The 27,856-nt window shown below is 39.8% G+C and overlaps 2 protein-coding genes across 5 annotated transcripts in view; one reads left to right on the top strand and one right to left on the bottom strand.

Moving 5' to 3' along the window:
• srpk1a (SRSF protein kinase 1a) overlaps positions 1–11,585 on the top strand; it is a 16,577-nt gene extending 4,992 nt beyond the window's left edge. For 2 of the 4 annotated variants that reach the window (XM_020619134.1, XM_020619118.1), the window contains exons 3-16: positions 2,028–2,155; positions 2,411–2,519; positions 2,671–2,758; positions 3,116–3,203; positions 3,665–3,771; positions 4,345–4,510; positions 4,596–4,621; positions 4,772–4,997; positions 5,119–5,514; positions 5,704–5,804; positions 6,071–6,178; positions 6,359–6,428; positions 8,698–8,790; positions 10,456–11,585. In XM_020619134.1, coding sequence (XP_020474790.1) covers positions 2,028–2,155; positions 2,411–2,519; positions 2,671–2,758; positions 3,116–3,203; positions 3,665–3,771; positions 4,345–4,510; positions 4,596–4,621; positions 4,772–4,997; positions 5,119–5,514; positions 5,704–5,804; positions 6,071–6,178; positions 6,359–6,428; positions 8,698–8,790; positions 10,456–10,640 — 1,891 coding nt within the window. In that variant the 3' untranslated portion in view covers positions 10,641–11,585. Of the gene's footprint in view, positions 1–2,027; positions 2,156–2,410; positions 2,520–2,670; positions 2,759–3,115; positions 3,204–3,664; positions 3,772–4,344; positions 4,511–4,595; positions 4,622–4,771; positions 4,998–5,118; positions 5,515–5,703; positions 5,805–6,070; positions 6,179–6,358; positions 6,429–8,697; positions 8,791–9,931; positions 10,025–10,455 lie in introns of all 4 variants that reach the window. The other 2 variants (XM_020619142.1, XM_020619127.1) reach the window with 1 other exon arrangement.
• A 101-nt stretch (positions 11,586–11,686) lies between these two features.
• Positions 11,687–16,172, bottom strand: lhfpl5b (LHFPL tetraspan subfamily member 5b). The gene is made up of 3 exons (XM_020619156.1): positions 15,629–16,172; positions 12,827–13,063; positions 11,687–12,047 (listed from the first exon to the last, which is right to left on the bottom strand). Exons 1-3 carry the CDS (start codon positions 16,035–16,037, stop codon positions 12,037–12,039), a joined length of 657 nt encoding a protein of 218 aa, XP_020474812.1. The 5' UTR covers positions 16,038–16,172; the 3' UTR covers positions 11,687–12,036.
• Between the last annotated feature and the right edge of the window lie 11,684 nt (positions 16,173–27,856).

A 27,856-nucleotide genomic window follows, 5' to 3' on the forward strand; every position in this document is an offset into this window, starting at 1 on the left:
TGTTATAATTTTTTTTAGTATATTACTTGTGTGGTGTAGAAGAGAATTATTTATGTAGAGATACTGCTTGCAAACCAATGATGTAAGATGATGTCATGGGGTAGGACTGGATAAGTCTGACTTCTTCCTCCTCCATTCAAGCATGTACTAGGTATAAGCAAATTGATATTGGATTAGCATTTGTTGGATATGTGTAAAATTATGTGTGTTGACATATCAACTGTCTTTACATGCTTGAAAGAATAAATCAAATCAAATCAAATAAGCTGTAATTTTTAAACTATCCATATTGGATGTGCACTATGCTGTGCCTGAAATAAACTATATGAAGGCTGTGTCCTTCTATTGAAAACAGTTTATGAATAATTGCATTAAGATAATGCAACATTTAGGGCTGAAAATAGATTGCTCAGGCGCTGATCTCCAATGCTGATTGTTTTGGTGTAACAATCTATTAATCATGCCACCAGTGGCGTCCTCCAGAGTGTTACATAACTGTAAGCTTGTGCTATATTTAAAATGAGAGAATAAAGAAGCCCACATCAGCCCATCGAAGCATGATGTTTAACTGAAAACAGCACTACTGCAGATACACACCTCTTGACAGTGTTATCTTCATAGCTGGAACTTGCATGTCCAGTAGGCATACTCATCCCATGACATCCCGTGACTAAATATAAGCTAAAACTGTGCTGTTGCATGCCACAGTTATCCTTGCATACTGATCACCGTATGTATAGAAGGCCAGTGCCAGGCATCTTGATGATGGAGTGGTGTCAACGGGTTGTCAGGATCACTAACATTTTAATGTAAGCATCTCAAAGAAAGTGTATATCAGAACAATGTGACTCTTAAAGCAGAAATTTGCCTTCATACTCGAGCACCATTAAAAAATAGAAGCACCTATTCAAAATAAGAGCAGTCATATTTTTTCATGAAAACATGGCTTAGTTGAGTTATGTCTGGCTCCAGATTTAAATACGTTCCTTTGGTTTGTCCCTCCCTTAATTTTTTGATAGAACTTTTTATTTTATAATAACTACAAATGCCTTTTTAATTACACAAGTTGTGATAAAGGTGCAGATGCAGTTTTTAGGTAGCAGGTACTACAGGGTGGGTGAAAAGTAACTAGGCATTAAAATTGGCTGTAGAACTTGTAGTATTATTGGAGTCATGATGAAAAGTCTCTAAATAGACAATAGTAAATAGGATTTCATATTTCACACAGAGTCCGTGTTACACAAAATCCATATTTCACACAGAAATATGGACTTTGTTGCCAATTTTTAATGCCTAGTTACTTTTCACCCACCCATATAAAGGCATAGCCACCTGAAAAAGTTTGTAATATTTCAGGATACTTTTGTTTACCTTGCTCACTTACCATCTTTGTCAGTGTGTGTGCTGCTGTTTCTTTGTTTAAAGCAGATATCGATACATGAGTTGGTATCAGCATCAGTCTTGTAGATATCTGTGTCCATCCATGAATTCAGAGACACTTGAATTATGAAAAATTCAGAATGGTGATTAACATTAATTGAAGTTGATAGTATGGTTTATGAGTTCTACCAGGACAGAAACCTAAAAATCTTTCCTTTGCTGACATCAAGGCCAACCAAGATACTTCTGTGGCAGTTACGCCAGAGCACACATCATTCTCAGATGACATAATACAAATCGATCTGTCAGGGGTGTAAACATCAGGTGTCTGGTCCATGTAGCTGTCCTGTGATGTCCTGCTCTGTTGCTACTTCTTGTGGACAGTTACTTGTAATGCTTTAAGCAAGTTTTTGATGTGTTTAATTCATAGGGTAGATGCTAATGAAAGTTATAATTCTGGAAAATATGTCCAACATTTCTATACCCTGAAGCATTTTTTATATAGGAATGCATTTCCATAATTAAATGAAGTTCTTAGTTTAGGCAGGAAGGAATATGTCAGCGAATGTGTTCCTAATGATGTCTGTGATATGTCAGCGAATGTGTCCCTAATGATGTCTGTGGTGGCGGGTGTGTTTGTCCATCAGGCAGCCAGCCAATCCCAGAACTCAACAACAGCCACCGCTAGAAGCATCGCCTCAGGGGCCTGAGGAACCTGAGGAGATTCTTGGCTCTGATGATGAGGAGCAAGAGGACCCTAATGACTACTGCAAAGGTGAGTCCCCTCTTACAGTGTTCATGCTCACTTGTAACACAATTGTTGTGAACAACAAAGCCTTTGAATGGTTTTTAGTAAACAAAATTTCCCAGTGACTAAGTTTGAGTTTAATGTCTAAATTTATCTAAGATAGTTTAGTCAAACCTTTTTTATTTTGTAATCAGTTATTATAGCTTGTGTAAATGCTGTGGCTCTTTTATTTCCCTTTGCTTGTTGAACTGTCTAGTCAGTGTGCATTTTGTTCCCTTCTAGGTGGTTACCATCATGTGAAAGTAGGAGACCTATACAATGGAAAATACCATGTAATCCGGAAACTGGGCTGGGGCCACTTCTCCACTGTGTGGCTCGCCTGGGACATCCAGTATGAGAACTTTTCTGCACGTTGTAACTGCACAGTTTTGTTTTTTAAACCTGAATTTGGATAACAGAATAGCAGCTGAATCAGAGATTGTTGTGGTAGTACCTTGAATGGTGCTTCCTGTTGGCAAACATTACTTGCTCTGTGGTTGCAGGATGAAGAGGTTTGTTGCAATGAAGGTGGTGAAGAGTGCAGAGCACTACACAGAGACAGCAGTGGATGAAATCAAGCTCCTCAGATCTGTAAGTAGCTGAAGTAATTACACAGGTTCTCTGAGCTGAAATCACATAAATAAGGAAGCGTTTTGGAAGTACACAAATATTTACTATAGATACCAGTGCAGACTCAACAGCCAATTTATGCTAATATATACTCAACAGAATCTTTTTTATAGTGCAGGCCATTACACTGTATGTAATTTGTGCCCACACCTAACATAACAGTGTATCAGCTTACAACCTTCTAGGCATGCGTGTTCAAGCAGTATTACATGGTTACAGATAGAGGCATGTATGCAGTTTCCTGTGTTGGTCAGTATAACATTAGTAAGTGTAAATCCAGATTGTTTCAACTACATTATTCCCTTTCCTTTTCCCCAGGTAAGAAACTCAGACCCTAATGATCCTAACCGAGAGATGGTGGTCCAGCTGCTAGATGACTTCAAGATCTCTGGTATCAATGGAACTCGTATCCTTAAAAGCCAAATATTGCAAATGTTGCATGGTCTTTTATAATTAATATTTGATCAATTTCATTGCTTCCTATTGCAAAGACTAAAGATCCTTCTTTCTTTTGATGTCAAATTTAGCTGGAAATCAGTATGCAGGTAACACGGTAAACAACAGATGAGGACTGTAGTAAATGGAAATTTGTGTGTTCCAAACAGACCTACACCTGTCATAATGCTGAGTCAGACACCCCCTGCTAAATTCCACAGGGATAGCTCAAGCTGTAATATGAGACACTCTAACGGTGATGTTGTTTCCAATACTCCCTCCCCACATTTCTGTATAAATAATGCTACTTTTTGTGTGGTTGAATGACCACAGTGCCTCAACATGTCTAGTAAATTGTTTTCCTCCTAATGACTTTTCAGTTTTAATTTACTTATATTGAATTGTTACTGTCTTGACTACTGGGATCTTCAGATGTTTGCATGGTGTTTGAGGTGCTGGGACATCACTTATTAAAATGGATAATAAAATCAAATTACCAAGGACTGCCTCTGCCGTGTGTGAAGAGCATCATACAACAGGTAACATGAGACTCATGGTATTACACCTTTTGTATGCCAGTGACTTGTGAAGGAGATTAAGTCATAGCTTCCACAACTTCACAAGAGCCGTGGAGCCTCCAGGTTGTGTGATGGGTGGAACCAAGTCAAGCCAGAGCATAATGTGATAACTGAACTTATGATCAGTGAACAAGTCAGACCTGCCTCTTAACACAACAAATGGAGTGAGGGAAAAAAATGTGAGGTGTTGGCATTTTAAGAAGGAGTAACAAATTCAGAATTATTTCTATATGTGTACATTTAGAATAAGCATTATTTTTATTGATGCTTGATAATTTAATGTACATCTTAAATCATTACCTAAAATGGCAATTTACTAAAATTTTACTTTGATTGGCTCACAATGTTTTCCTAAGAGGCATGAGTACATCAACCATTTGTTCATATACTTTAACTGTGTGGAAAATTGAAAGACACGATGCAGATAGATAGAAAAGACAGGGAAAAGGATATTTATTAAATGTTTATTTCAGTTCAGCTCAACTGTTTAACTTTGACAGCCAGGTAATCGTTTTCCATACATTCATTTTCCAGGTACTCCAAGGGCTGGACTACCTGCACACAAGGTGTCAGATCATCCATACAGACATCAAGCCGGAAAACATCCTTATGAGTGTTGATGAGCCTTATGTCCGTAAGCTCGCAGCAGAGGCCACAGAGTGGCAGAGGGCTGGGGCACCGCCTCCCTCTGGTTCAGCAAGTATGAGACACACAGACACCACACATATGTTCATATTTACTTTCATAAGCACAGTTTTTAACAGTTTGTGCTCCTTTCTTTTCAGTAAGCACAGCACCTGCTCCAAAACAGGTATAGTTGATCGATCTGTCTAATATATCTATTTCTCTCTCTCTCGCACATTTTCACTGTAACATACTGTTAAAATACTCCCCAAAACATGCAGCTGTCAATGAGAGCCTCCTTTCTGACAGCCCTGTTTCATGTGTTCATCTCTGACAGACAGTAAAAATGTCCAAGAACAAGAAGAAAAAGTTAAAAAAGAAGCAGAAGCGTAAAGCGGCGCTGTTGGAAAAGTGCATCATGGACCTGGAGGAAATGGAAAAGACCACAGAGACACGAGAGGAGGAAGATGATGAAGAGGAGGATCCGCAATCCCCAAAGGGACGAGTGTGTGCTCCTCTCAGACAGGTGTCTCTTCAGGAGCTAGGAAATGAGGAAAGAGAGGGTAAGCAGTCAACATCACAAGAATAATGTGCTAATATATGTGATTCTTAATAATTTGTTGCTGTTAGTAAAGTTATGTTGTGGTTGTAAGAATGAAAAAATGATCTGTCCTTTTCTGATAGGGTTAGAGAGAAGAGAGCATTCAGTTCTCCTGAGGGTGGGACCAGAAGGGCTGCCGGAGATGAACTGTAATGGCCATGTGGAGGAGGAAGAGCAGAGGCAGCCCGAGTGGACTGAGGACCAATACAATGGCAACGCAAACCCCTCAGAGAAATGTGTCAGTGAGGAGCAGCAATACAAGGAGTCCCCTGTCCTCCCCATGTGCAACGGTGTGGACTGTGCAGATCTCAATGAGCTGGACACTGAAACTGAAGGCACGGGTGCTCACAGCAGTGGAGTTACTGAGAGACACCTTCCTGCCGGGATAGAGGAGGGAGAGCTGGAACAAAGCATTTTGCAGGAGGAGGGAGAGGATGAGTCTGACTGTCACTATGGAACCCAGGAAAGCCTGAGAAATGGTCAGTCACCCAAAATCAGTACGTCTACAAATTTCAGAGATGTTTTGTGGCAGCTCTTTGTTCTGGGTGGCCTGCTTTGGAAGTTTGATAAAGGCTCAGCCTTGTGAACTTTTAAATGTTAATTGATTTGCTTATATTAAATGCCTAGACCACCCTTATCTCTTTGCCTCTCTCCTTGCCCTCCTGTAGGCAAGCTACCAGCAGGATCCCTGCTCATCAACCCCCTTGAGCCACTCAATGCAGACAAGATCAAGGTCAAGATCGCAGACTTGGGAAATGCCTGCTGGGTGGTGAGTACTCTGCTAATGACCTGAGGGATTTCCTGAGTAGGGATGAAGCCTTGCAGCTCAGGACACGTACATTGTCATCTAAAGTGACGACAACTACAACAAAAATAGACATACTTCAGTCTTTCAATGCTTTGTTTTTGTATGGTAGCTTTGAAGTTTGTTGCACTTCTCTGGCGTCTCTCATTATACCAGGACAACGCTCGGTAGGCTCAGTTCCCCATTGTGTTTTTAGGATTTCTTTGTTCTTCTGTGTCTCTTTCTCTCAGCATAAACACTTTACGGAAGACATCCAGACACGGCAATACCGGTCCTTAGAGGTGCTCATTGGTTCTGGGTACAGCACACCGGCTGATATATGGAGCACAGCCTGCATGGTGAGAGGTTGCACATGAGACTAACATGTACTCTATTAAAACCTAATACAAAAAAAAATCTGTTTCTCAGAAAGACCTCAAAATAGCTGTATGAGAGTGTAGCAAGTCAAGGGAGGGAGTAAATGTACCCCTTTGTACACTTCTGTTCCTGTGTTTGTAATGAACATGTTGTCTCCTCAGGCCTTTGAGCTTGCCACAGGGGACTACTTGTTTGAACCACATTCTGGGGAAGATTATTCCAGGGATGAAGGTATTGCCAGGACTTCCTCTTCCTCTCCATTGTCTGTTTTATCCAGTTACCAGCATTAATGTTGTTAAATTTAGTAGTATTTTGAAATGAATGATTTACTGCTAGGAGGTTTTAGCGTTGTTGGTAAGTCCTAACAGCTGTTGCTGCTATGAAAAGCTTCATTACTTTTTTCTCGTTAAATTTGTCCTCGTTGGCAATTTATTGTTAATTATTCAAAACGCCTCATCTATGAAGAGTTTCACAGTGAGCATGACAAGTTGACCTTTTGAAATTGTGCAGTTGGTAGAAGAAGCAGAAGTACATCCAGTGTGCTAAACTACAGCTGAATTTGGTTGAGGTTCTTCACCTCTGAGAAGCTTCTTCATTTCTGACTGGCTGGTGGGAGTCCCGGGCATCTAACTTCTGCGGAGTGTTTTACACACTGAGGGCCATTGAAGTCACATGAGTCATGGTGTGAATGGGTGGTATGTTGCCTGGGGAGTGATGTCAGGTCTGCATTGTGTTGTAGACCACCTCTTCTGTTTATTGGTGGTCGTTCGAGGTTGACCTGGCTTCTTTAACCGGTCTCTCAAAGCAACACTAAACAGAGGGAGTGGTCTGTGACACCGCTTATCAGCCACTTATGGTGCACTCCTCACATCCCTCCCCAGGCAGTTTAACACCCATCCTCACTTTGACTCTTGTAACCCTGATGGCACACTTGATGGCCGGGTAGGGCAGCAACCTACACATGATTACATTGTGTTAGACTCCATTCAGGCTGAGTTTCAAAGGTGTGAAAAAACGCAGCCCTTTCTGTTCATTTGGGGAATTGCATTCACCACAGCTGGCACCAGCAAAACAACACAGCCCCATGCAGTGAAAAAGTTGGAACAGGTTAAACTTCTGCTGCACCGGATGGTGACATCCTCCAGCAAAGGATCTGCAATGATCAGTCACATATGGGGGATGATCGGAACATGGACACCCACAGGAAGAAGACCTTTGTTTTGCCTTGTTAGCATGAGCATTCTCTGAGCACTCTTGAATTAGGGCCACAGCTAACACACTATAACAATTTGCCATGTGTTTTTGTTAGTAACTGAACTGGATTAAAAAAAAATTTTTTTAATCTATTAATGCCAGCACACTGGTGGTGGAATTGGTGCTAAGGCTGTGTTAGCAGCATGGTTAACCAAAACACAATGGAAACACACATGCTAGTATTGTGAACAAAGTCACTCTTGTCAAATTGTCACAATGTGGCCATATCGTACACACCTATAACACTCAGCCCCTCACCCCCATGACCATCATACCCGTTGCATAGAAACACAGCAGGGTGTTGTGATTTATCGCCCTCAGTCTGCCCACTAGTAGTTAGATGCCTGGGACTCCGCACCAGTCAGTCTGAACTGAAGCTTTTTTAGCACTTTGGACATAACATGACCTTGATGACTGAGAGTCTCCACAGACACAAGCTGAAGTGCACTCTGCTTAATTTTTCCTAGTGTTAACACTTAAATGTGGTACTCCATTACAGTGATTTCAAATGGTCTCACATTTAGAAGAAATTTGAACCATGTGATGATGAGTACCAACATTCCTGTGCTTATTTCCTCTCTTAACACCTGAAACCACACTGTTGCTGCGCTGGACATGGGGCCATCTCTTCATTTCCTTACTCATCTTTTTTCATCTCCTCATCACTCACTCTCCACATTTTCTTGTTCACTACCTGATGCTTTCTTTGTTCATTTTGACTTGCTGCTTAGCTTGAGGTTTCTGTACTGATTTTGCTATGGCATGTCAGGTATGTACTGAGACTTAACCTTCAGTTTATTGACATATCCAGCAGCTGTGAATCTGCTTTCTCACCAGCAGCACCAGTGTATTGCTTAATATTCTACTACTGCTTTCTGTTGTGACTGTCAGCTATTGGATTTTTTTTTTATTAATCACTCATCCTGTAACAGAATCAGGTGTACATCTTTTATTGGCTTTGAAGGCTGTGCTTGAATCCTTATTGTCACTGTGACTCAATCTTCAAGGTTTGTTATCATATCGGAATGTGAATGACCTACATGTTTGATGTGAAATAACTACCCATACCTGTGCTTCTTGTCATACTAGGCTGTCATCATCCATTGATCCTAATACATTATTCCACATGACCATTTTCCATCTCTCCCCTATCCTGTTTACCATTTCATCCTCTCTTCCTCTCTCCAAAATGTTTTCCCTTTACTTCCCATCTTCCCTCTCTCCCTCTGATGTGCCTCATTTCCAGACCATCTAGCTCTCATGATTGAGTTGCTTGGTAAAATCCCTCGTCAGTATGCTCAGAGCGGGAAATACTCACAGGAATACTTCACCAAGAGAGGTACGCCACCTGTCTGCCTGTGGCCCGCTCTGGGGACGGTGGTGGATGGCGGGGTGACGGGTAATGGTTTGTCAGCACATTCAGATTTACCAGAGCTGTTAGGAAAACAGACATGGCAAAGAACACAGACCAATAAATGTCTTTTACTTTGAACAGTGCCATCAGACATTGATTCAAGTATCAGCCAAAAATTGCCCTGCAGAGGTACATTCAGTTCCTCCTTAGTAGCCAGTGGACTTAGATGGATACTTGGTACTGTATTAATCTCTGTTCTCAGGACTTTTTCAGGGAAAGGTCGACCACAATAGTGGTTTGATAAACACATTTTATAAAACACATTTAATTTTATCTAATAAAATTATTAAATCACAGAAACAGAAGAAACTGTTGAAGTCAAAGTTATAATTGACTTCGTTAATTATAGATCTGAGGTGTACAAGATTTGAATATCAGAATATAAAATGTTTTATGTGACATAAAATTATGTGTTGGTGTTTACAACAGTTTGATATTTGTATTGTTTTAGGGCACAGATTCAGAGATTTTCATTTTATCTGAAATATGATGAACCTCTGCATTTACTCTTTAATTCTGTGAAAATGTAAATGAAGCTATGATATAAATGATTTCAACAGATGTATAACCATGATAAATACTTTTGATTTCAATATATGTATAACATCAAAGATTTATAAGATAAATTTCACATCTGTAGTTCTAGGTGATGAAGCACTGTATAACCTTGAACCTGATGTGAGCAACTGAGATGTTTAATATTTGAATATATAAAGAGTTTAGGGACACGCCTGTTTACACACTTGACGGCTGATCACAGCTCTCAGAAAGATCAGAACTACCGATCCTGGTTGCAGTGTGAGTTTGTCATCGCCAATATATGAATTCAGTTTGTGTCTCATCCAGTGTCTGCAGTGGCAAAACAAGCTTCTGATTGTTGTTAAGAATTGGTCTGTGCACCCTAATCCCTGTGATGACGTGGCCTGTGAATGTGCAGTCAGCCTGACCCCTCTTTTCCTCAGCCTTCCACCCACGCACCCAGAGTGGCCTGTGTCCGGGACACTGTCTGATCAATCTGTTGTCTTGTCTGTTTTCCCCTTTCCTCTTGCAACCGTCTGCCATGCAGACCATATAGCTCTGATCATTGAGCTGCTGGGGAGTGTCCCACGCAGGCTCATAACTACTGGCAAATATTCCAAGGATTTTTTCACCAAGAAAGGTAAAAAAGAAAGTATTAGTGTGAAGATTTATGAGCTTGGAGTGAATTTTCTTGGTGTCCTTTATCTTGCTCTAGTGTTGCAGTAGTGTTAACTTCATGTTAACGTGCATTGATAAAACCTGTTGCAACATTAAATGTGAACAAAAGAAATGTTTGTGTTGAAAACGAATTTACAGGTAAAATGTGGTTTCTGTGTGTAATATCTAGCTATTTAGTTCCAGAAGTAACTGTCTTAACATTGATGTACTGTATTAGTTTTATTCTTTTGTAGTACTTTGCTTTTCCTTATTTTTTCACGTGTGTATATATACATATATATTTACAATTGTGCACCACGTGACCAAGACAAATTCCTTGTATGTGAAAACCTACCTGACAGTAAACCTGTTTCCTGTGTCTGATATAGTCCTGTTTGGCTGGTTTGTGTGCAGGTGATTTGAAACACATCACCAAGCTGAAGCCGTGGGGCCTGCTGGAGGTGCTTGTTGACAAGTACGAGTGGCCCCATGAAGAAGCAGAGTGCTTCACCGACTTCCTGCTTCCCATGCTGGAGCTGATCCCTGAGAAGAGAGCCACAGCCGCCGAGTGCTTGCGCCACCCGTGGCTCACCCGCTAGTGGAGACCTCTGGCCTTTGCACCTCCCTCTCCTCCCACTTTTCTCCAGAGACTGCAACAGATCACTTTCCACTTTGGACATATCAGATAAATATTTATTTCTCTTTATGTTTTGTTGTTTTGAATTTCTTATGTTATTGTTATTGATCTGATGCTTCTGTGTACGTTTGCTTAGTATTTGTTGGTTCTTCTCTCAGTGTCATGATGTCAGGAATTCAGTGGATTATATTACTTTGTGATCATGTTGGCTTCAACTGCTGTTCTCCGTTCACCAACCCAACTAAGCAAACCTGTTACTGTAACGCTAGTGACTCATCCTTGTTTGTTACACTCCTGCACTAAAACCCAAACAAATCAAGGATATGTAGCCTTTATTGGTCATTTTTGTCCCTTTGAAAAGGACTCGATCACTCTTTTCCTCATACATTTTCATTCAGTGCTGTGTTCTGTTTTTAAAATTTTATCTTGTATTACACACGTACGGTATACATTTTGTAGTTGTAAAGTAGGCTTAGGAAGTTCCACACTGGGCTGACATTTACACTGACTGTGGAAATGTTCGCAGCATTTCTCCAGATTCTAGTTTTTTATTGAGACGACCACTGTCCATAAAAGTAGGGCATGTTATTTAGCCATAACGAGCCGCTGTCCATTGGTGTTTAGTGTGGTTAGTTATATTAAATGAGATTTTTCATTCTCATGGGAGGCTGGTATTCTCATACACTTATTACAATTCAGGAGTATAGTGTTATAAAGGTTTCACCAAGGCAACATGTTAAGAAGCCCAATCTAAAGGAAAAAAAAAAGTGAAAATAAACTGTATATATCTGTACCAAAGAGTTTGCCTTTATGTATATTATAGTTATGTACAGTTTTTAACAAATCTTATATCTTAGCTAAAGTTATTTAGCAGGGTAGTTGTGTTTTAATAAAGGTGTATGGAAGATGTTTGAGCTCAGTTGTATGTATGGCAGTCTGTTCAATAATGTCTCTGTTTTTACCATAGAAACGATGAGATATGATGCTATATAATGATTTCCCAAATTGATGAAATCACATTTAACCTATATATCTGTTGAAGCCTAGGTGAAAACAGAATTTACATTTATGTCTCATCAAGAACATAGACTTTGTGTGAGCTGTTGATTTACACAACTGCAACACCATACAATAAAACAGATGTTCATACAATACAAGGTGACTGTGCCAAGCTGGTTTCTCTGAGTTTATTACATTTTGACATGAAGTGCAAAATTACAAATGTGCAGTCGGATACTGTGGTTTTGGAAGCAGTAAAGGACTACAAATCTGTTTAATTACAACTTAGGGAACCATAAGGTGTCAAGATGCCTGAATGAAGTCAAAGTACATCAGTATCATGTCATTCTGCATGTTCATCAGGGGTTTTCTGTAAAAGAAGAGACATATTTTTTTATTTAATCAAGATACTGGGCCTTTGCTGGCTACAAACAACTTCATGATACTTGTTACTATAAAGCATCCAAGCAAAACTTTAAGCTAAAGTATATTAACTTCTTTCTTCAGAACCCAAAGGAAAATGCATAACAGCATCCTTGTAGCATCCAAGGGAGGATGTGGATGTATGAAGTAAGTAAATAAAATGATCAATACAAAAGTCAATATGATCCCATTGTTAAATTATCCTATCTGCAACAATATACAAAAAAGTTATACAACAAACCACCACCACTCCTAGATTCCATCTTAATAATCAGAAGTATATAGACTGTAGGAAAGCCAGGGAAGCAATCCAATTAGGACAGTTTAAAGTAGTCAGGGAAAAGTCAAACATTACAATTTCCATGACAACTGGAGAACACCCAAAGATTATATAATGTAATCAAAACCTCCAAAATAGATACCAAACAGGCCTTAAGTTGAATTGTTTTGTCAGCTGCTTGTGTCCAGGGTCCTCTGATATGATTTGTAACAGGAGGAAAATCAAAGGAATTATTGGTGGCTGAATTGAGCTGCTTCATTTTCAGGGTCCTGGTGCTGTGCATGCTGGCTGTCATGGCCTGCTGGGATACTGAATGGAACTGAGCCATTTCTGTGAACATGTCTGCTGTGGAACAAGACTACGGCCAACAAGCTCATGGGCAGAGGCAGTAACTACCCTGCTTTGTTCTACACCTGCAATCGTCACCTGTTTCCATTAACCCTCACCTGCTCCCTCCACCTGGAAGTCATCGGGCAGCAGATTGTCCTGCCGGCTGCCAAGGGTGAAGGACAGAAATGCCAGTAGGAGGGCATCCAGAATGCTGATGATGGCCAGGATGTAGGCCCAGCGTATCGTGCAGTTCCCCAGGGTGTACTTATCTGTCTTCTGGCCACACATCCTCTTCACCTCCGCGGAGTCCCAGCCGTCTGGGTAGATCATGCAGCCCATCACCATTAACACAGCTGCGAGGGAAGGAGAACACTGAAATGGCAGAACCTTGGAATGACACCTCTTGTGGGCTCTTACTATGATAAATAATTATGAGCGAGGGGTTTTTCTTAGCCCCAAGGATATGACCTGATGAGCCCTCATAATGTGCCAAAGGTTTAAATGGTGCAGCAGGGCAAGTGTGTTTAGTGGTGCTGTTCCTATTAGGAAACCTCTGAAATGTTCAATTCCATTCATCTGCTTAAATTTACAGCACAAACAAATTAAAAACTGAAGTTAGATTTACTCAAGATCTGTACTAAGGTAAAATTTTGTGGCACTTGAGTTAATTAATTTTGTTACTTTATAGTTTTTACTTTATACATTTACCTTTTACTGAAATGCACTTCCTTAAAATATTTAGTTACTGGTCCAAACATATGATAAGATGATTACATGAAACAAATATCTAAGATTAAACCAGTGGTTATCAAGACTTTGGCTTGAGATCCCTCACAAAAAAACTAACCTTTATCTTCTTGACAAAATATTTCAGATGTCTCACAGATGTTATGTCACAAACAAACAGAAATTTCTCATCTAAACTTCTTAGACTGTCTTATTTAGATAACTGAGGCTCAAAGAGATCAAACTATCTAATATTTGACAAACATGCAAAGATTAGGTAAAAGTAAAGAAAATGAAAATAGACGTGTCAGAATTTAGTTTTTGCCTCATTCCTCACATCCCCTTTTAGAAGGGCCTGAAGAAGGTTGGGACTAAGCTACCTGACTCTAACCAGAGTATATAAACTAGTTCTACCTTAACAGGCTGTATCAGTCACATGTTGCTTACACTGTTGCATCATTATTAAAAATCTAATAATATCACACATAGTGTTGTACTGTATCCGTCACAGGGTACGTCTGATACTACCTCTGTACCTTTACCTAAGTGAGATTTTAAATCCATGGCTTTTAGTTGTATAGGATGGTTTTACATTGTTTTACTACTGTTTTATTTGATCTGAATACTTCTCCCACCACTGGTTGTATACAGTAGGTCCTTATCATGTTAGACTAGTTTCTGTGCCCCTGGTATGTTTCAGGTGCAAGTTGCAACACCTGATCTTATTACATGTAACCAATCCACCATCAGAGGTGTCAAAGTCTGTACTGAAAGCCAATCCCTTGTTGGCTTCCACAGTGAACACATCACGTCTGAAACCAGAGAGGTGAGAAGGTGACGCATGACGGGACGAGTTCATCACCTCACACTCAACATGGAGGGCAGCTCTCATGCGAAGCACAGATCTCACTCATTCTTTTACATTCAGGTGATGAACTTTGGTAAAGAGCTTTAAAAACAATGCTGTGCTTTCTTTGAATAAGTAGAAGCTGATACTAAAGCAACTATAAGGTTTTCATTAAATTATAATAAGCAGCAGAATAATTAGCCTTTTTTTATGCTTCTCCACAGCCTGTGACCTTTGACCCTGGCCAACATTTTCAACTGGAGTGAGACCCAGCCATCACTGGGTGAGAGGTGGGGTACACCCTGGACGGGTCACCATGTATCACAGGGTTGACACTTAGATAATCACTTACACTAACACCCACAGGCAAATTTAGAGTCACCAATTCACCTAGCCTACATGTCTTTGGACTGTGGTAGGAAGCCGAGGTACTCAGGGAAAACCCAAGCAGGCAGAAGTGAGAACATGCAAACTCCACCTAGAAAGACCCTGGTCGGCTGCAAGGTTCAGACCCTTTTTACTGTGAGGAGACAGTGCTAACCATTGCTTCACTGTGCCTCCCAAAATGAACATCAATAGATGCCATTTCAAACGTGCAGAATTTGTTGTAACATACTTTCTGTGGTGCTGGGTGCTAGAGAAAAGTTATTTACTAAAGTTTGTTTTTAACAGAATACGTAAATATCAATAATGTGAAGTTATTTTTTAGTTAAATGACAATATGTTGGTCAGGCACATAGAAGAGTTTTTTTTTATTCCTCTGTCTCCCAGCTTCATTTTCATAGTTCGTATTTTAATATTAATACTGGATTGCAAAATGAAGCGTGACCGAATCATACTCTACAAAATGATACAATGATACTTATTTATTGATTTTATTTACCCTAATGTAGTCATGTTTATTTTGGCACTAAATGTCAGCATAGCACTAGTAATGCCCCTGTGTAAAAATACTTTATTAGATGTAAAAGGCCTTTCAAAAATCATTTCAAGTAAGTATTATTAGCAAAATGGGTTTTAAGTGTCAAAATAAAAAGTACATATTCAGAATAGACTCTTTCACAGTGTTGCATTATTACAAATAATATAGAATTATTGATGCACAGATATGTAAGCAGCCTTTTAATGTACAATAGCAGGTGGAGCTCCACTACCTTCTAATCAATAACTATGCCTCATACTTTATCCACTGATCTTATTTTTGTGTAAAATCTTAATCTGAACAATATCTAAATTTATTGGAATAAAAAGCAGCCTAAAATGTTACCTGTGGAATGTAGTTAGAAGCATAACCAAAATAAAGACGACATACTTTAAAGTTTCCACTTGGCACACTCTTGCCCACCTGAGGCCAGCTGCATCCATGCACAAATCCTGTAGACGTTCCCGGCGTTGCAGAAATAGAACAAGCTGAAACAGACCATGGTGGCTACGATCAGGAGCACGGAGGTCCCAACGAAGAACATGGAAGTCCTGAAGGCCGGTGAAGGGATGGAGCCGAAGTCCAGCGGGCTGCCCTTACAGATGAGCTCCGAGGTCAGCGCGTTGCCGATGCAGTAGTAGAAGAGGCCGAAGTAGCCGGCCTGCGGGGTGTCCACGCTGTCCCCGATCCAGTAGGGCTGGATGAAAACCACCACGGTGATGATGGAGAAGCAGATGGTGAACACAGCCCACATGACTCCGATGGCTCGGGAGTTTCTCACATAGTTGGTGTGGTAGATTTTAGCTGCCTCCTGGGCTGGAAGCAGGTCCATGTTACCGAGCAGAAAGAAGACAAACGTGCACTAAACTTTCGAGTCTTCATACACACCACAGCGGTCACATCTGTCGCTTCCTCTGGTTTCTCTGCACTGAAAGACGTGTGTCAGGATTCAGCACCCTGGACAGCACCTCGCCTCTCTACTTAACCAAGCGGATCTGACGTCAGACATCCACAGGTAGGCTACCTGACAGCGTGGCGTCACAGACTGAATTAAAGTGAAGAAAAGTAACCAAGGAGCTACTTTTTTCCACTAAATAATCGGGGTTTCCCCCATGTAGAGCTGCAATTTAACAGTTCATGTCAACTAGGAAGGAAACTCGTGCACTGACGTTTGCTAGTTTTCTTTGTAATGTAATTTTAGAAAAAGAAACTTTAATGTTAACACATTCTGCGGACTGACCCTTAATTTGCAGCCACTTGTAACTGAGTATGAAACCGCTTAAACCCCAAGGTACTGTATGTCCTTTAAAGACTCCCTAAAATGTTTCTTAAAGTAAGTTATTTGGCTTGTTTCTCATAATTCAGACAGGATGTTATTTTATGTTCAAAGTAACTGACAACTAAGAAAACATTATACATTATTGGGTACCAATTTCTGATGAAGTGCCATTTATAAAGGCTTTTGAAGCTGTAATTAATCACTTTGTTATAGTTAGTAAAGTGTGTTTTTAATGCTTTACAGATTAGTCATACAGCTCGGCTTGCTGTAATTGTTCCTTTATGCCATCAACAAACATTTGTCATTCTATAACTGTTAATAAATAATTCATAAAATGTTCTACACAAATCCATCAAAAGTATACCCTAGTAAGATGTTGATGAATGGACTTTATTCCAGATGTGCAGCCCTTTTCTAGAAGGTAAGTGGTCAGACAGTCCAACAGTCTCCATTTACTACAGCTGCTGGAGGCAGCCCTTTCACAACCTGGCAACCCAGACATTTTTGTTATAAGTGACTTATAGCTGATCTATAAAGCTTTAGTAAGGGATTTGTTAATCATTAATAAATCCACTATAGCTCATATACTCTTTATACAAGTGGGATCCATTTCTCAGATGAGGTTATTTTTATAATGTAGATTTACTGTTGTTTTAATTTGTTACAAACTGTATTTGTTCTGGTTTTTAAATTTCATAACACAATGATTAATAAGTTTAAAAACCCATGGATGTATATTCTGCCTGTCAGTTTGATGTGGTGTTGCTGATGCACAGGAAGGTTAAAATAAAAATTTGCTGATCTAAAATTCAATATTTTTCCAGCTGTGCTGCCTTATTGCAGCAGTGCCTATTTGCAAACTTACTGCAGTGACAGGAACACAATAAGGAATTAATTTTGCTAAACAGAAAAGAAACCACTTGGACAGATTAGAGCTTTTGGTTGTTGGGTGCTCAGCTGCATCACTAAATAACACTGAATTCTGTTTTAGCTCAGGACTGGGACATATATGAAAAACCCAGCACTACACAGATGTGTTGCAGCTTTAAATCACACTGCACACTTATGTTAGCCAGAGCCAGTTGGTCTGTGCTGCCTGATACCAAAGCTGAGATCTGTCTGACACTGGTGAGTCAAACCTTCTCTGCTCTCTCTCCATGCTAATTTCACTGATAAGGCACTGTATTCAATACTAGAGAAAAAAAACGCAGCTCCACTTTTCAAATGTATCAGTTTAAATTACCACTGTCTTTTGTGTGAATATAACACTAACTGGTTCCTTCTAACACTTAATTTTTCTTTATATAAACAATTTGGTGTTGAAGCAGATGGAACTTATACCCACTATGATATGGTTTCATAGCTACCATATGCATCATCATAGAAGCACTTCACTAATTTAAATTTGCATTTCATTTTCTACACTCTCTGCTCATTCAACTCAAGCTTGGATTGAAATCAGACAGAACAAAGTTAACATCATTTTGTAACAGAAAAAAAAAACTTAAGATGTTTGATAATGTGACAACTCAAGAGAAACACAATGATGTTTTTACTTGGTGTGTTGCTTGGTGAATATTTTTATTTTAAGCAACATGTTAAAACCCTTATAAAAACTGAGACTAAAGATGAGATTATTGGATTGAACAAAGTCCTCAGGTTAGACCCTGTTTATCACAGTGCATTAAGATTTTTTTTTTTTTTTTACAACTTAAAACCATTAACTCATCACTGTGCTCCTTGCTCCAGAGTTGGCCGTATTGCTGTGATCCTTTTGGGTCACAGGAATATTTTTTATTTATCAAGCTATTCTAGATGAACTTCCCTCATATCTCTGTAAACTCATTTCACAGAGTCTCATCTTCAATTATGATCTTAGATCACAAGACACAAGCCTGCTGTCTGTCCCAGTGTACAGACCGAGATGGGGAAGGAAGAATTCATGTTTTCTGCTCCAGCCATTGGGAACAGTTTGCTGAGAGAAATTTAATGAACAAACCTGGTATCACAGATTGAATTTAGCCTATTATAAACTGAATTTTTTTTTTGTCTTGTCTTTGTTTTTAGCACATTGTAGCTCTCTCGTTGCCAATCGTCTTAGTCTGCTGCTCTGTTCTAAGCCTTATTGAAGGTCTTTGTGCTTTCATTGTTCCATGGTTTCATTGCTTACACACATTATTTTTCAGTTTTTGTTTTTGTGACATTTTTGTGACAGCTCAGGAGGACGACTATAGCTCGAAGCTGACAGGGGCAGCCGGACAGCACACGCCACCACCTGTGTCCGTCACAGTGGTAACAAGCGGCGGTAACAAAGAGCTTCAGGGCCTCTTACATGACACTATGCCATGTGTGGAGACACTATTCAGGGATGAGCGGTTGTCCTGCTTCCTCAGAGTGATCCCTGATGGCTTCCTGCAGCTCAGGAGGGACAGTCATCTGCTGCCAGGGGGGGTACAAGAGAGGGAAACACAATCTCTGCTTGAATGATAGACAGAGAGAAACTGAGAGCAGACGTCACTATATAGAGAAGGTGACTAATCAAAAGCATTATGTGGAGAAAGTCTGGGGGAGCTGCTTCTGAGTACTACTCTAATGAGGCATAATACATGGGACAGCTTCTAAAGAGTCTGAATGTATTGTCAAGATGTGTTGATGGAAATGGTTGAAGTTCGTCAAGGAAGGCATGGACACAAAAACGCACATACCATGCCTTTCTTTAATCTTTTTATTTGTTCTCTGGCATAAAACCTTGTGCCATGTCCACTATAGTTGCATTCAGTCCCCTCAGTTATGAATTATAGGTAACCATGGCCATATACTTTTGACTCAGAGCAGTGCTGTTGCGTTATGACTCCCACATGCAGATGAAACCTCTCTCTTTGTGATTAATCTATCACAGTGAAGGTAATAAAACTTTTTAAAGACTTTATGATTTTAGAGCATCTTCTTAATCAAAGACAGAATCTGACATTTGCAGAAGAGTGTTTAGCTGTCTCACCATTGTCTCACCTTATTACAAACTGAGACACACTCACAGTTTTTATTTTAGAAGTGCCACTGACTCCTGAATATAAACTAAAGCTGCATTTGTTTTTCACTTTACTGAGGAGACTCAAACATTGTTTGCACTGTCTTCTTTGCCTTTCCACCATCTGCCACACTAAAAATTTTAGCTCTTGTTAAGCACTGAAGAGAAGAAAGCCTTCTCATTGTTTTAGTACCATAAATAAATAAATACATTTCTCTTTGTACTGCAGTGCAGCACAGGGAAAAGACTGGAACTGAATTTCTAATTGTACAATTTAACCTCTACAGAATATGTGAAGGTAAAACTGAAGGTCACTTTACTTTTAAAGCTATCTATGTGAAATAATGTGGTCTGAATTCCCCTTTTTGAATTAGTAAAACAGTAACATGCCATGCACGCAGTAACAAGACTAAGAATCTATTGTGTTTAGGTGCAACTGTGCTTTGAGCTAAGTGCTAACATCAGCATGCTAACATGCATGCTCACAGTGACAATGCATGGTCAGGGTGTAAGACGTATAATGTTGACATTTATAAAACCAAGACTTTCAATAATACTCAAATCATAAAGAATACATTTACTCCAAAAAGGACAAAGATGGCTATATTATCCAGTGTTTGGTTTTACTTTAAAATCATCATCAGGAGCACAGGAAATGCAGTAGCAGACTGGTGACTAATGGAAAAACTGGAATACTGGATCCCTACAGTGAGGGGAGGGGATCCAGTGTCATACTGCAAATCAATGCAAAGTTGTTCTGATGATGAAACATCCACAGGGCACGAGGGGTCACTGAATGGTTTGATGAGTATGAAAATGGTGTGAATCATACACAGTAGCCTTCACAGTCACCAGAACTCAACCCAGTCGAACACTTATGGGAGATGTTGGAGCAACATGTTAGACAGCGTCTCCAACACCATCATCAAAACACCAGATAAGGGAACATCTTTTGGAAGAATGGCATTCATCCCTCCAGCAGAATTCAGAGACTTGTAGAGTCAATGCTGAGGAGCACTGAAGCTGTTCTGGTGGCATGTGGTGGCCCAGCACCTTACTGACACACTTTATGTTGGTTTTTCCTTTCATTTGTCACCAATCTGTATAAACCTTCCTTGAACAGTGAGTGTGAGCACTGTTTGTAAATTTGTGCTGCTGTTGAATCTCTCATGCTGTGCAGACCTGTGATATCATCAGTTTAATATTAGCTGCCATCTTTGCCTGCTCCTGACAACAGTCTTAGAGTAAAAACAAGTCTGAGAATGTTGTCATTGTCCACCTAGAGGGGAAAATGAATGTCTGTACAGCATTTCATGTCAATTCATCCAGTAGCTGTTGAGACATTTTACTCAAAACTACAAATGTCAGCCTCATGGTGGCACTAGATGAAAAGTCAGGACTTATTTACATTCATTGGGGCACTAATCCAGCAAGTAGATAAGTAAAAATAGACCTGCTGGTGGTGCTAGAGGAAATCTCTGACTATTGCCAGGATCAGTAGGCTTCATTTTCTGGACACCATGAAGGTCTGCATTAAATTTAATGGAAATTCATCCAATAGTTATTGAAATATTTATGTCTGATCTGAAGTGGTGACCTCCTGAAACTGACATCCACTGTCAATCCAGTCCTGTCTAATCAAAACAAGTCATCTTAATTATTAATTATTATCATCTTAATTCTAAATCTCCTGAGACCAAACAGCCCTCCTGTCTGGGAACACTACTGACTTTCAGCTTTGCTAATATGTCACTTCATTTGTGATTAAATGCAAATTTATCAGGCACAGGACCAGATAACACAGATCTTTTTAGCACAATCCAACTGACACACAATGAATTTGAGGGTTTTGGCACTCAGAGGGGCTCTGGGGCAGTTGCCTCCTTTGTCCGGCTGGACCCTGTCCAGGCCTCTACTATTTTGCCTAGATTAGATTTTGTGACTGCCACCAGCTAATGAGATGGCATAAGACTGACCAGAACTCCTGTCATCACAGCATCTGTCACAACACACAGAGGGGTTGTGTGACATGTTGTCCCGTGACTTTCTACAGTCTGTGTTTGTAGAATTGTGTATTTATTTGCCTCAGTTAAATATCAGACATACAAGATGTGACATTAAATAAAAGTAAAGGTCAACTGGTGAATGTTTTTTAGTAATTACGTCTATTCTATTGTTTAAAAATGAAAGAGAAATAATTTGTTGATTTTAGAATGAGATATGTTTAATGATTTTATCATAGACAGACCTACTAATATATGAGAACACAGGCTGATTTAGACCTAAAGGACTTAGAGAGTTGAGTGTACACTGGGACTCCTTTTTAAATAAAAACTTGATACCTGAGCTCTTCTGTCTTGGTACACTTGAGGAGTCTGGATTGTTTATCTGTTTGCTCAATAACGCCTGTGCCTCCCTGAAGTTCAGAACAGTGCTAAGACAATCTGCCAGTTCTGTTTTCAGTGCAGCGAATTCACAAGCTCGAGATGCATGCAAGGGAAAAGTGAAGAAGGCTCGGCTTGCTGAAAACCGCAGATCGCAGAACACAAAGTGATGGGTAAACAAACTGAGGAATGAATGAATGAACAAAAGTAAATGGTATCGATCAGGTGGGCGACATGGTGGAAACTTCCTACGCAACACAGTTAAAATATTATCACTGCATCATACACAGTGCAGTGGGGGCGGCTGTGGCTCAGAACATAGAGCAGGTCGTCTCCTCTTTGGAAGGTTGGTGGTTTGGTTCTGAGCTTCTCCAGTCCACGTGTCATAGTGTCCTTGAGTAAAACACTGAACCCCAAGTTGTTCCTGGTGATATCACCGGAGTGCCATTGGGTGAATGGACAAATAGCTTGAAAGTGCTTTGAGTATTCTTCGATCCATAGAATAGTGCTACACAAGTAGAAGACAGTTTACCAAAATTGTATCACAATCACATGTACAAAACATGATATAGAATGACTGACCAAAAAAAAAAAAGTTGAATTCTTGAATATCCCCAAAATCTTCTCTTAACACTGAATTTGCTGGATGTAACCTCTGATCAAAGCTAGAGAAGTTTTTCAGTACATGCTGTGTCCAGGAAACACATGGCTGATATGTACAGACAAGTGAATTACAGTGCTCCTTAAAAAGATGTCTGCGAGTTTTCACAGAGCTGTGACAAACCGCTGCACACTGTCAGTGTTATAGGAATTAATGTGTATAAATGGATTCAGTCACAAGCCATTAAATGTCCCTTGGTCCTTTGTAAATGGACAAGTTCTACTTCCTTGGCTCATCATATTTCTCTCTATAATCCAATATGAGGTGTGTGATCCACTGTAAAATGACCTGTGGCAGTTCTAATAACCTCGGTGGCTTTATTACATTTATGGCCGGCTTTCATCACATAAGCCACCTGATTATTCCTTGATGCGATTAAAGTCTGCTGGTGAGAAAAAAGAGCTGAGTATGTCATAATGTGTTTTGGAAACCTGGCAGATTCTTTCTGCTGTGTCACTATTTAATGTCTCATGTTCCTTCATATCCAAGTGTCTGTCTGTATTTGGAAAATATGCTGTTTTCAGGGTTTGGATTGTATGTGATTGGTTGTTTTAAAGTTTTAAAACAAATATATTTGGGTTGTTTATAGGACTCATTGTTGTGTGCCTTTAACAGACCCTGGCGGAGGCTTCATGCCAAAATGCGTTTGTCTTTTTTTTTTAAATTAAAGTTGCTCCAAATGCTGCAAGTGATTCATAACAAACAGCCAGTTGTCTCCACACTGGAAATGATTTTGATGCCAGAAGCATTTCTTCTGACTGTTAAGAGTCTTTTAATCTCAGGCACTGATTTCTTTTATGATTGGCCCAGAGGAAGGTGCTGCCCACTGATCATAGTTAGAGGAGAATAATAAGATTTAGTCAGTTTTCTCTATTTATTTTCATTTTAAGAAACCATTTCAACCAGGAGGGTGAACTGTCTCTGAGTGTATTTCTAGCATCCCTCCCATTCAGTAGTTTTAATTTTACTTGTGCATATTGTAACATCCCTCTGAACACCTCCTGGCGCTGCATCACTAACCTTGACCCTCGGCTGTCTTGTGGCTCCATTCTCCTGCGGCAATGTTTAAAGATGATGAGCTCTGTGAACTTAGTGCTGGGGCTGTGATGGTCTGACCATGACAAGAGATGAGCTACTACTTTTTTGTGCTCCTCTCCGAGCAACAGCTTTTGTTCCCAAAACAACCCAATGCTCCTTTAGCTGAAGCCTGACCCCGTACTAACATCATCTCCCCTTCATTATGGCACGGCCGCTTCATAGAGTCATAGATACTTGTCCAGTTGACTCTGAGGCCGATATTTTTTCATTCCATCTCTGTTAGAATTGACGAGTTTGGCAGTCAAAAGCAGGAGGAGGTCCAGACCTCAGCCAGGCGCATCTTGCAATTTCATACAGAGAAAAGAGTACAATGGACTTTCACCCCCTCAGTGACCCAGCACCACTGTATGTGGGATAACTGATGTCTCCGCTAAGGTTATAATTTTTGGAATGTGTGTTTGGTGAAGAGAGAACTAGAGAACTAGAGAACACATCAAAAGACAGAAAATGCATCTGAGTGTTTTTCTCTTCTTGCTTTGATGAAAAATTCTCTTATTAGCCAAGAATGTCCAAGAGGGGGCAGTATGTCATTAATTGTACTGAGTTTATTGAGTTAATAAAGTATGTGCACAGAGGATAGTCAGACAAGTAACATACATTTTACTGTTCACATTTACAGTGTTTATAGAGTCACTTACAATAAATTAAAAAATCCATTTGAGGCTAAATTGAACAAATCTTTCTAAAGTCCTGTGGTGTGTTTTCTTTTTTCTTGGAGAATATGTTGTCTTTGGATGTTGAGAAGGATCCCGGGTGTATACAAATCCTTCGTGGTGTCATGTTCTTTGAAGAGGCTTCTGAATCCTCCAGAGTTAATGTATTAATACACAAAACCAACATTCACAATTATTTTCATATTCAAACATCTACTTTAGGGGTCACTCCCTCGCTGTGTTTTATTCTGGATCTCTGAGTAAAACGTGTTTATTCCACGGAAAACTTGCAGATGCACTGCTTTGTTTCTGGGACCGATACCCGCATGTGTGTGTGTGAGTTGGGGGTCATCTTTCATTCTTCCTGACAGACTGAATCACTGTGAAAACACTGCCGCTGCCTTTCGCTACACAGCTGCTCCTGGTGTGATGACACCAGCTTAATCTCTGCGCTTACATGTGCTGCATGAGATATCGGGTAAGGGATGCAGTTATGCAAGGGCATGTGTGAAGAGGAGGAATATTTCTCTAGGGGGTGAATCTCATTGTTCTTCTTTCAAACCTCCCATGGTTAACTCAGTGACCTGAGGTGCTGAACTTTGACTGTGTATACTCTCACTTGTATAATATTAAAGGTCCTCCAGTGATTAAAGAAACCACACCTATAATTTCAATCATGATGTGCAGCGCACTTTTGAAATGTCACCGTAAATATGTCTGTCAGGTGCCCTGAACAGAGGTGAGGGCAGACAGTAGGACTCACACACAACATATTCTTGCTACTCTTGTAGGGGTTCATGTCAGTGAGAGGGTTTGTTTTCAGTCAGAGTACGTATGTGTAAGTGATGCAGTTATATAACCTTGTAGCACAAGTGATAGGAAGGAGGAGTTTCCCCCACCCTGGCAGCAAAACTTGGCAAGGCGTTGCTGTGAGAGCTGTGGGGAAATTCTCCCCATTAATTGGACTGTGAAGGATTTGTACTACAAATGCAGCCCACTCTCTGACATCCACAGTGGTGGAAGAAGTACTCAGATTGTTTACTTAAGTAAAAGCAGCAATACTACAGTGTAAAAATACTCTGTAACAAGTAAAAGTCTTGCATGTTACTTAAGGAAAAGTACAAAGGTATTGGCAGAAAATATATTTAAAGTACCAACAGTAAAAGTACGTGTTGTGTAAAACGGCACCTTTTACAATGATGTGCATCATATTATTCAGTTATAATTATTTATGTACTATTGTGTATATTGCATTTATTGTTGCAGTTGGTAAAGGTAGGGCTAATTTTAATTACCTTATTTACTTATGATTTAAATTACAAGCAGGTGAATTTTACTCCAAGGATCAATAAATCTTGTGATTATACTGTATTTTGTTTTATTAACATCTTTCCAAAAAGTAACTAGTATCTCAAGTTATGAAAGCAGTGATTATAAAGTTATAAAGGACAATATTTTTCTCTGAAATGTAGTGAAAATAAGAACAAATACCATAAAATTGTACTTAAGTGCAGTACTTAATTAAATAAATGTACTCAGTTACTGTCCACCTCTGCACATCCACAGCATTGATTGTAAACTGGTCTGTTTGTTTACAGCATGTCCTCCGTTACTTTCTGTGCCCTGATTCCACGCTGTACTCTGTATGTACTATGAAATATTCATACTATAAATATGCTGCTGTCACCATGTAAGAAATCAGACATGTCAGACATTGACAGATAATTAACTGCCAATTTGAAAAGCTGCTGACATTTAAAGGACGGGTTTCGCATTTTGGAAAAAAGCACCGTTTCCAGCTCAGAGTTATGCAGAGCTTGCAGACAGTTAACTTAGCTCTGCCTGTAGACTGGAAACATGGGGAAGCAGCTACCGTAGCCTTCTGGTGTACGTAACAAAAAACCCCTCGCTAATGAACAAATATCTTGTTTAATGTCTATAAACAATTAAGTGTAAATACAGTATGTTGGGGTTTTATGTGAGGGTATGTGCCGGACTATTTTGTGGCTCAGCCCAGTGACTTCCTGTAGCCCTGGTGTTACTGTAAAGATGTCACAAAAGGTGAGGTTACATGATTACACCACTTGTTTAATTGGACAGGTAAACAAGGTTTAAGGGGGATTATATTCACTCAGGCATTTTAATCTCAACAAAATGGGCTATACTCAAGTAAAATAATAAAATGTCTTTCCTAGATTTTAATTCTTTATTGTTTTTGTTTATCTGTGTTCTTATGAGAGCTGTCTCAGTACCATCTGTAATTTGTTTTAATGTTTTGTGATTTGCTTTGTTCCATATCCTTTGTGCACTGCGCTGTGCCCGTCAACAGCACACTAAAAAATGAAGTGAATTTAAAAAGCATAGTCATACCTTTGAGTACAACTAATGTTGTTGCTTCAATAGCATGAATACACACATTCTCTAAACCTTGTTGGCATTAATAATGTGTAGTGTGGAACTGGGACAAAGCCTTTGTGTCTTGTTGTCTCGTCCTCACACATAGACCTTTTCAGGATGTTCAGATAAATGATATCCAGACAAACAGAGTTTGTATCAAACATGTTGAAACAGTGACTGATGATGATGTCTGTTCATGTAGACCAAGTACTGAACCAGTCTTCTCCCTCTATTTACACCTTGTATTAGCTTTGTGGGTTGATTTATCACAGTGCTGGAGCTTCAGGTAGGTATGAGCATGCATTAAGATTTAGATTTAGCAAAGGAAATATGAGTTGTTCCATCACATAAAACAGTGACTGTGCCTAGATACAGTACAGCATGAATAGGTATCCAAGAACTTTATTAGGCACTTGCTGACCCAGGAAAAGCCCTAGATTTTTGGTTAGTCTTTTTTTTAGGTACAGTATCTACATATGTGCAACAAACTGTCATTTAAGCATCACAGCATCCAAGTTGTGTGTCCTTTTGTCATCTGGCCTACAGGTTGCTTGCAAAACGCATGCTGAACACATTCTATGTGCCTACATGAAGGGAATATAAAGATGCTGGCTGCATTAACTCTGGTAATAAAGTAGGCAGTCAGTTGTTGAAAAGTGTGAAGGGCAAACTGTAGACCAAGTGTAATAAGTAAGTAATGAATCCCTTTAACTTCATCACGTCTTGACTGATAGTGGAATATATTGGAGGTGAACAAGGTGTCATTTCTGTGGAAATTGTCAAGTGGCAGCTGCTGGTTGTGGGGTGGTACAAAATAGCTAAAGGGGTTAAAGACTTTGGCGTTAATGGCACCACAGCAGGCCTGTAATGTCACCCACACTCGCCATTATTATAATTTCTTTTTTCCAGAGAGCAATGACTTCCCCGGGCCCCAGTGAACATGTGGATGCCCATCAACTCCTAAAATCAAGCTGCTCCTGTAATGAGAAAAACCATAATGGCAAATCCTGCTCTGCGCATCCTCTGGCTGCGATGGCTGCACTGGAGGGCATGTACACAGAGAGCGGGGGGTGCTTCAGCTGGCGAGCAGGGTTTCCTCATTATCTACTGTAGATGTGAGTGCCACAAGGGTCGAATAACACAGAGGCTGT

Source organism: Monopterus albus, unplaced genomic scaffold (assembly GCF_001952655.1).
Source record: "Monopterus albus unplaced genomic scaffold, M_albus_1.0 scaffold6.1, whole genome shotgun sequence".
Taxonomy (NCBI): domain Eukaryota; kingdom Metazoa; phylum Chordata; class Actinopteri; order Synbranchiformes; family Synbranchidae; genus Monopterus; species Monopterus albus.

What these genes read in the sequence shown, in the direction of transcription:
- lhfpl5b (XM_020619156.1), bottom strand. Translation starts at nt 16,037, where the DNA reads ATGGACCTGCTTCCAGCCCAGGAGGCAGCTAAAATCTACCACACCAAC. An exon ending in ATGGATGCAGCTGGCCTCAG is followed by an intron (nt 13,064 to 15,628) that starts GTGGGCAAGAGT and finishes CTTCCCTCGCAG; the next exon opens with CTGTGTTAATGGTGATGGGC.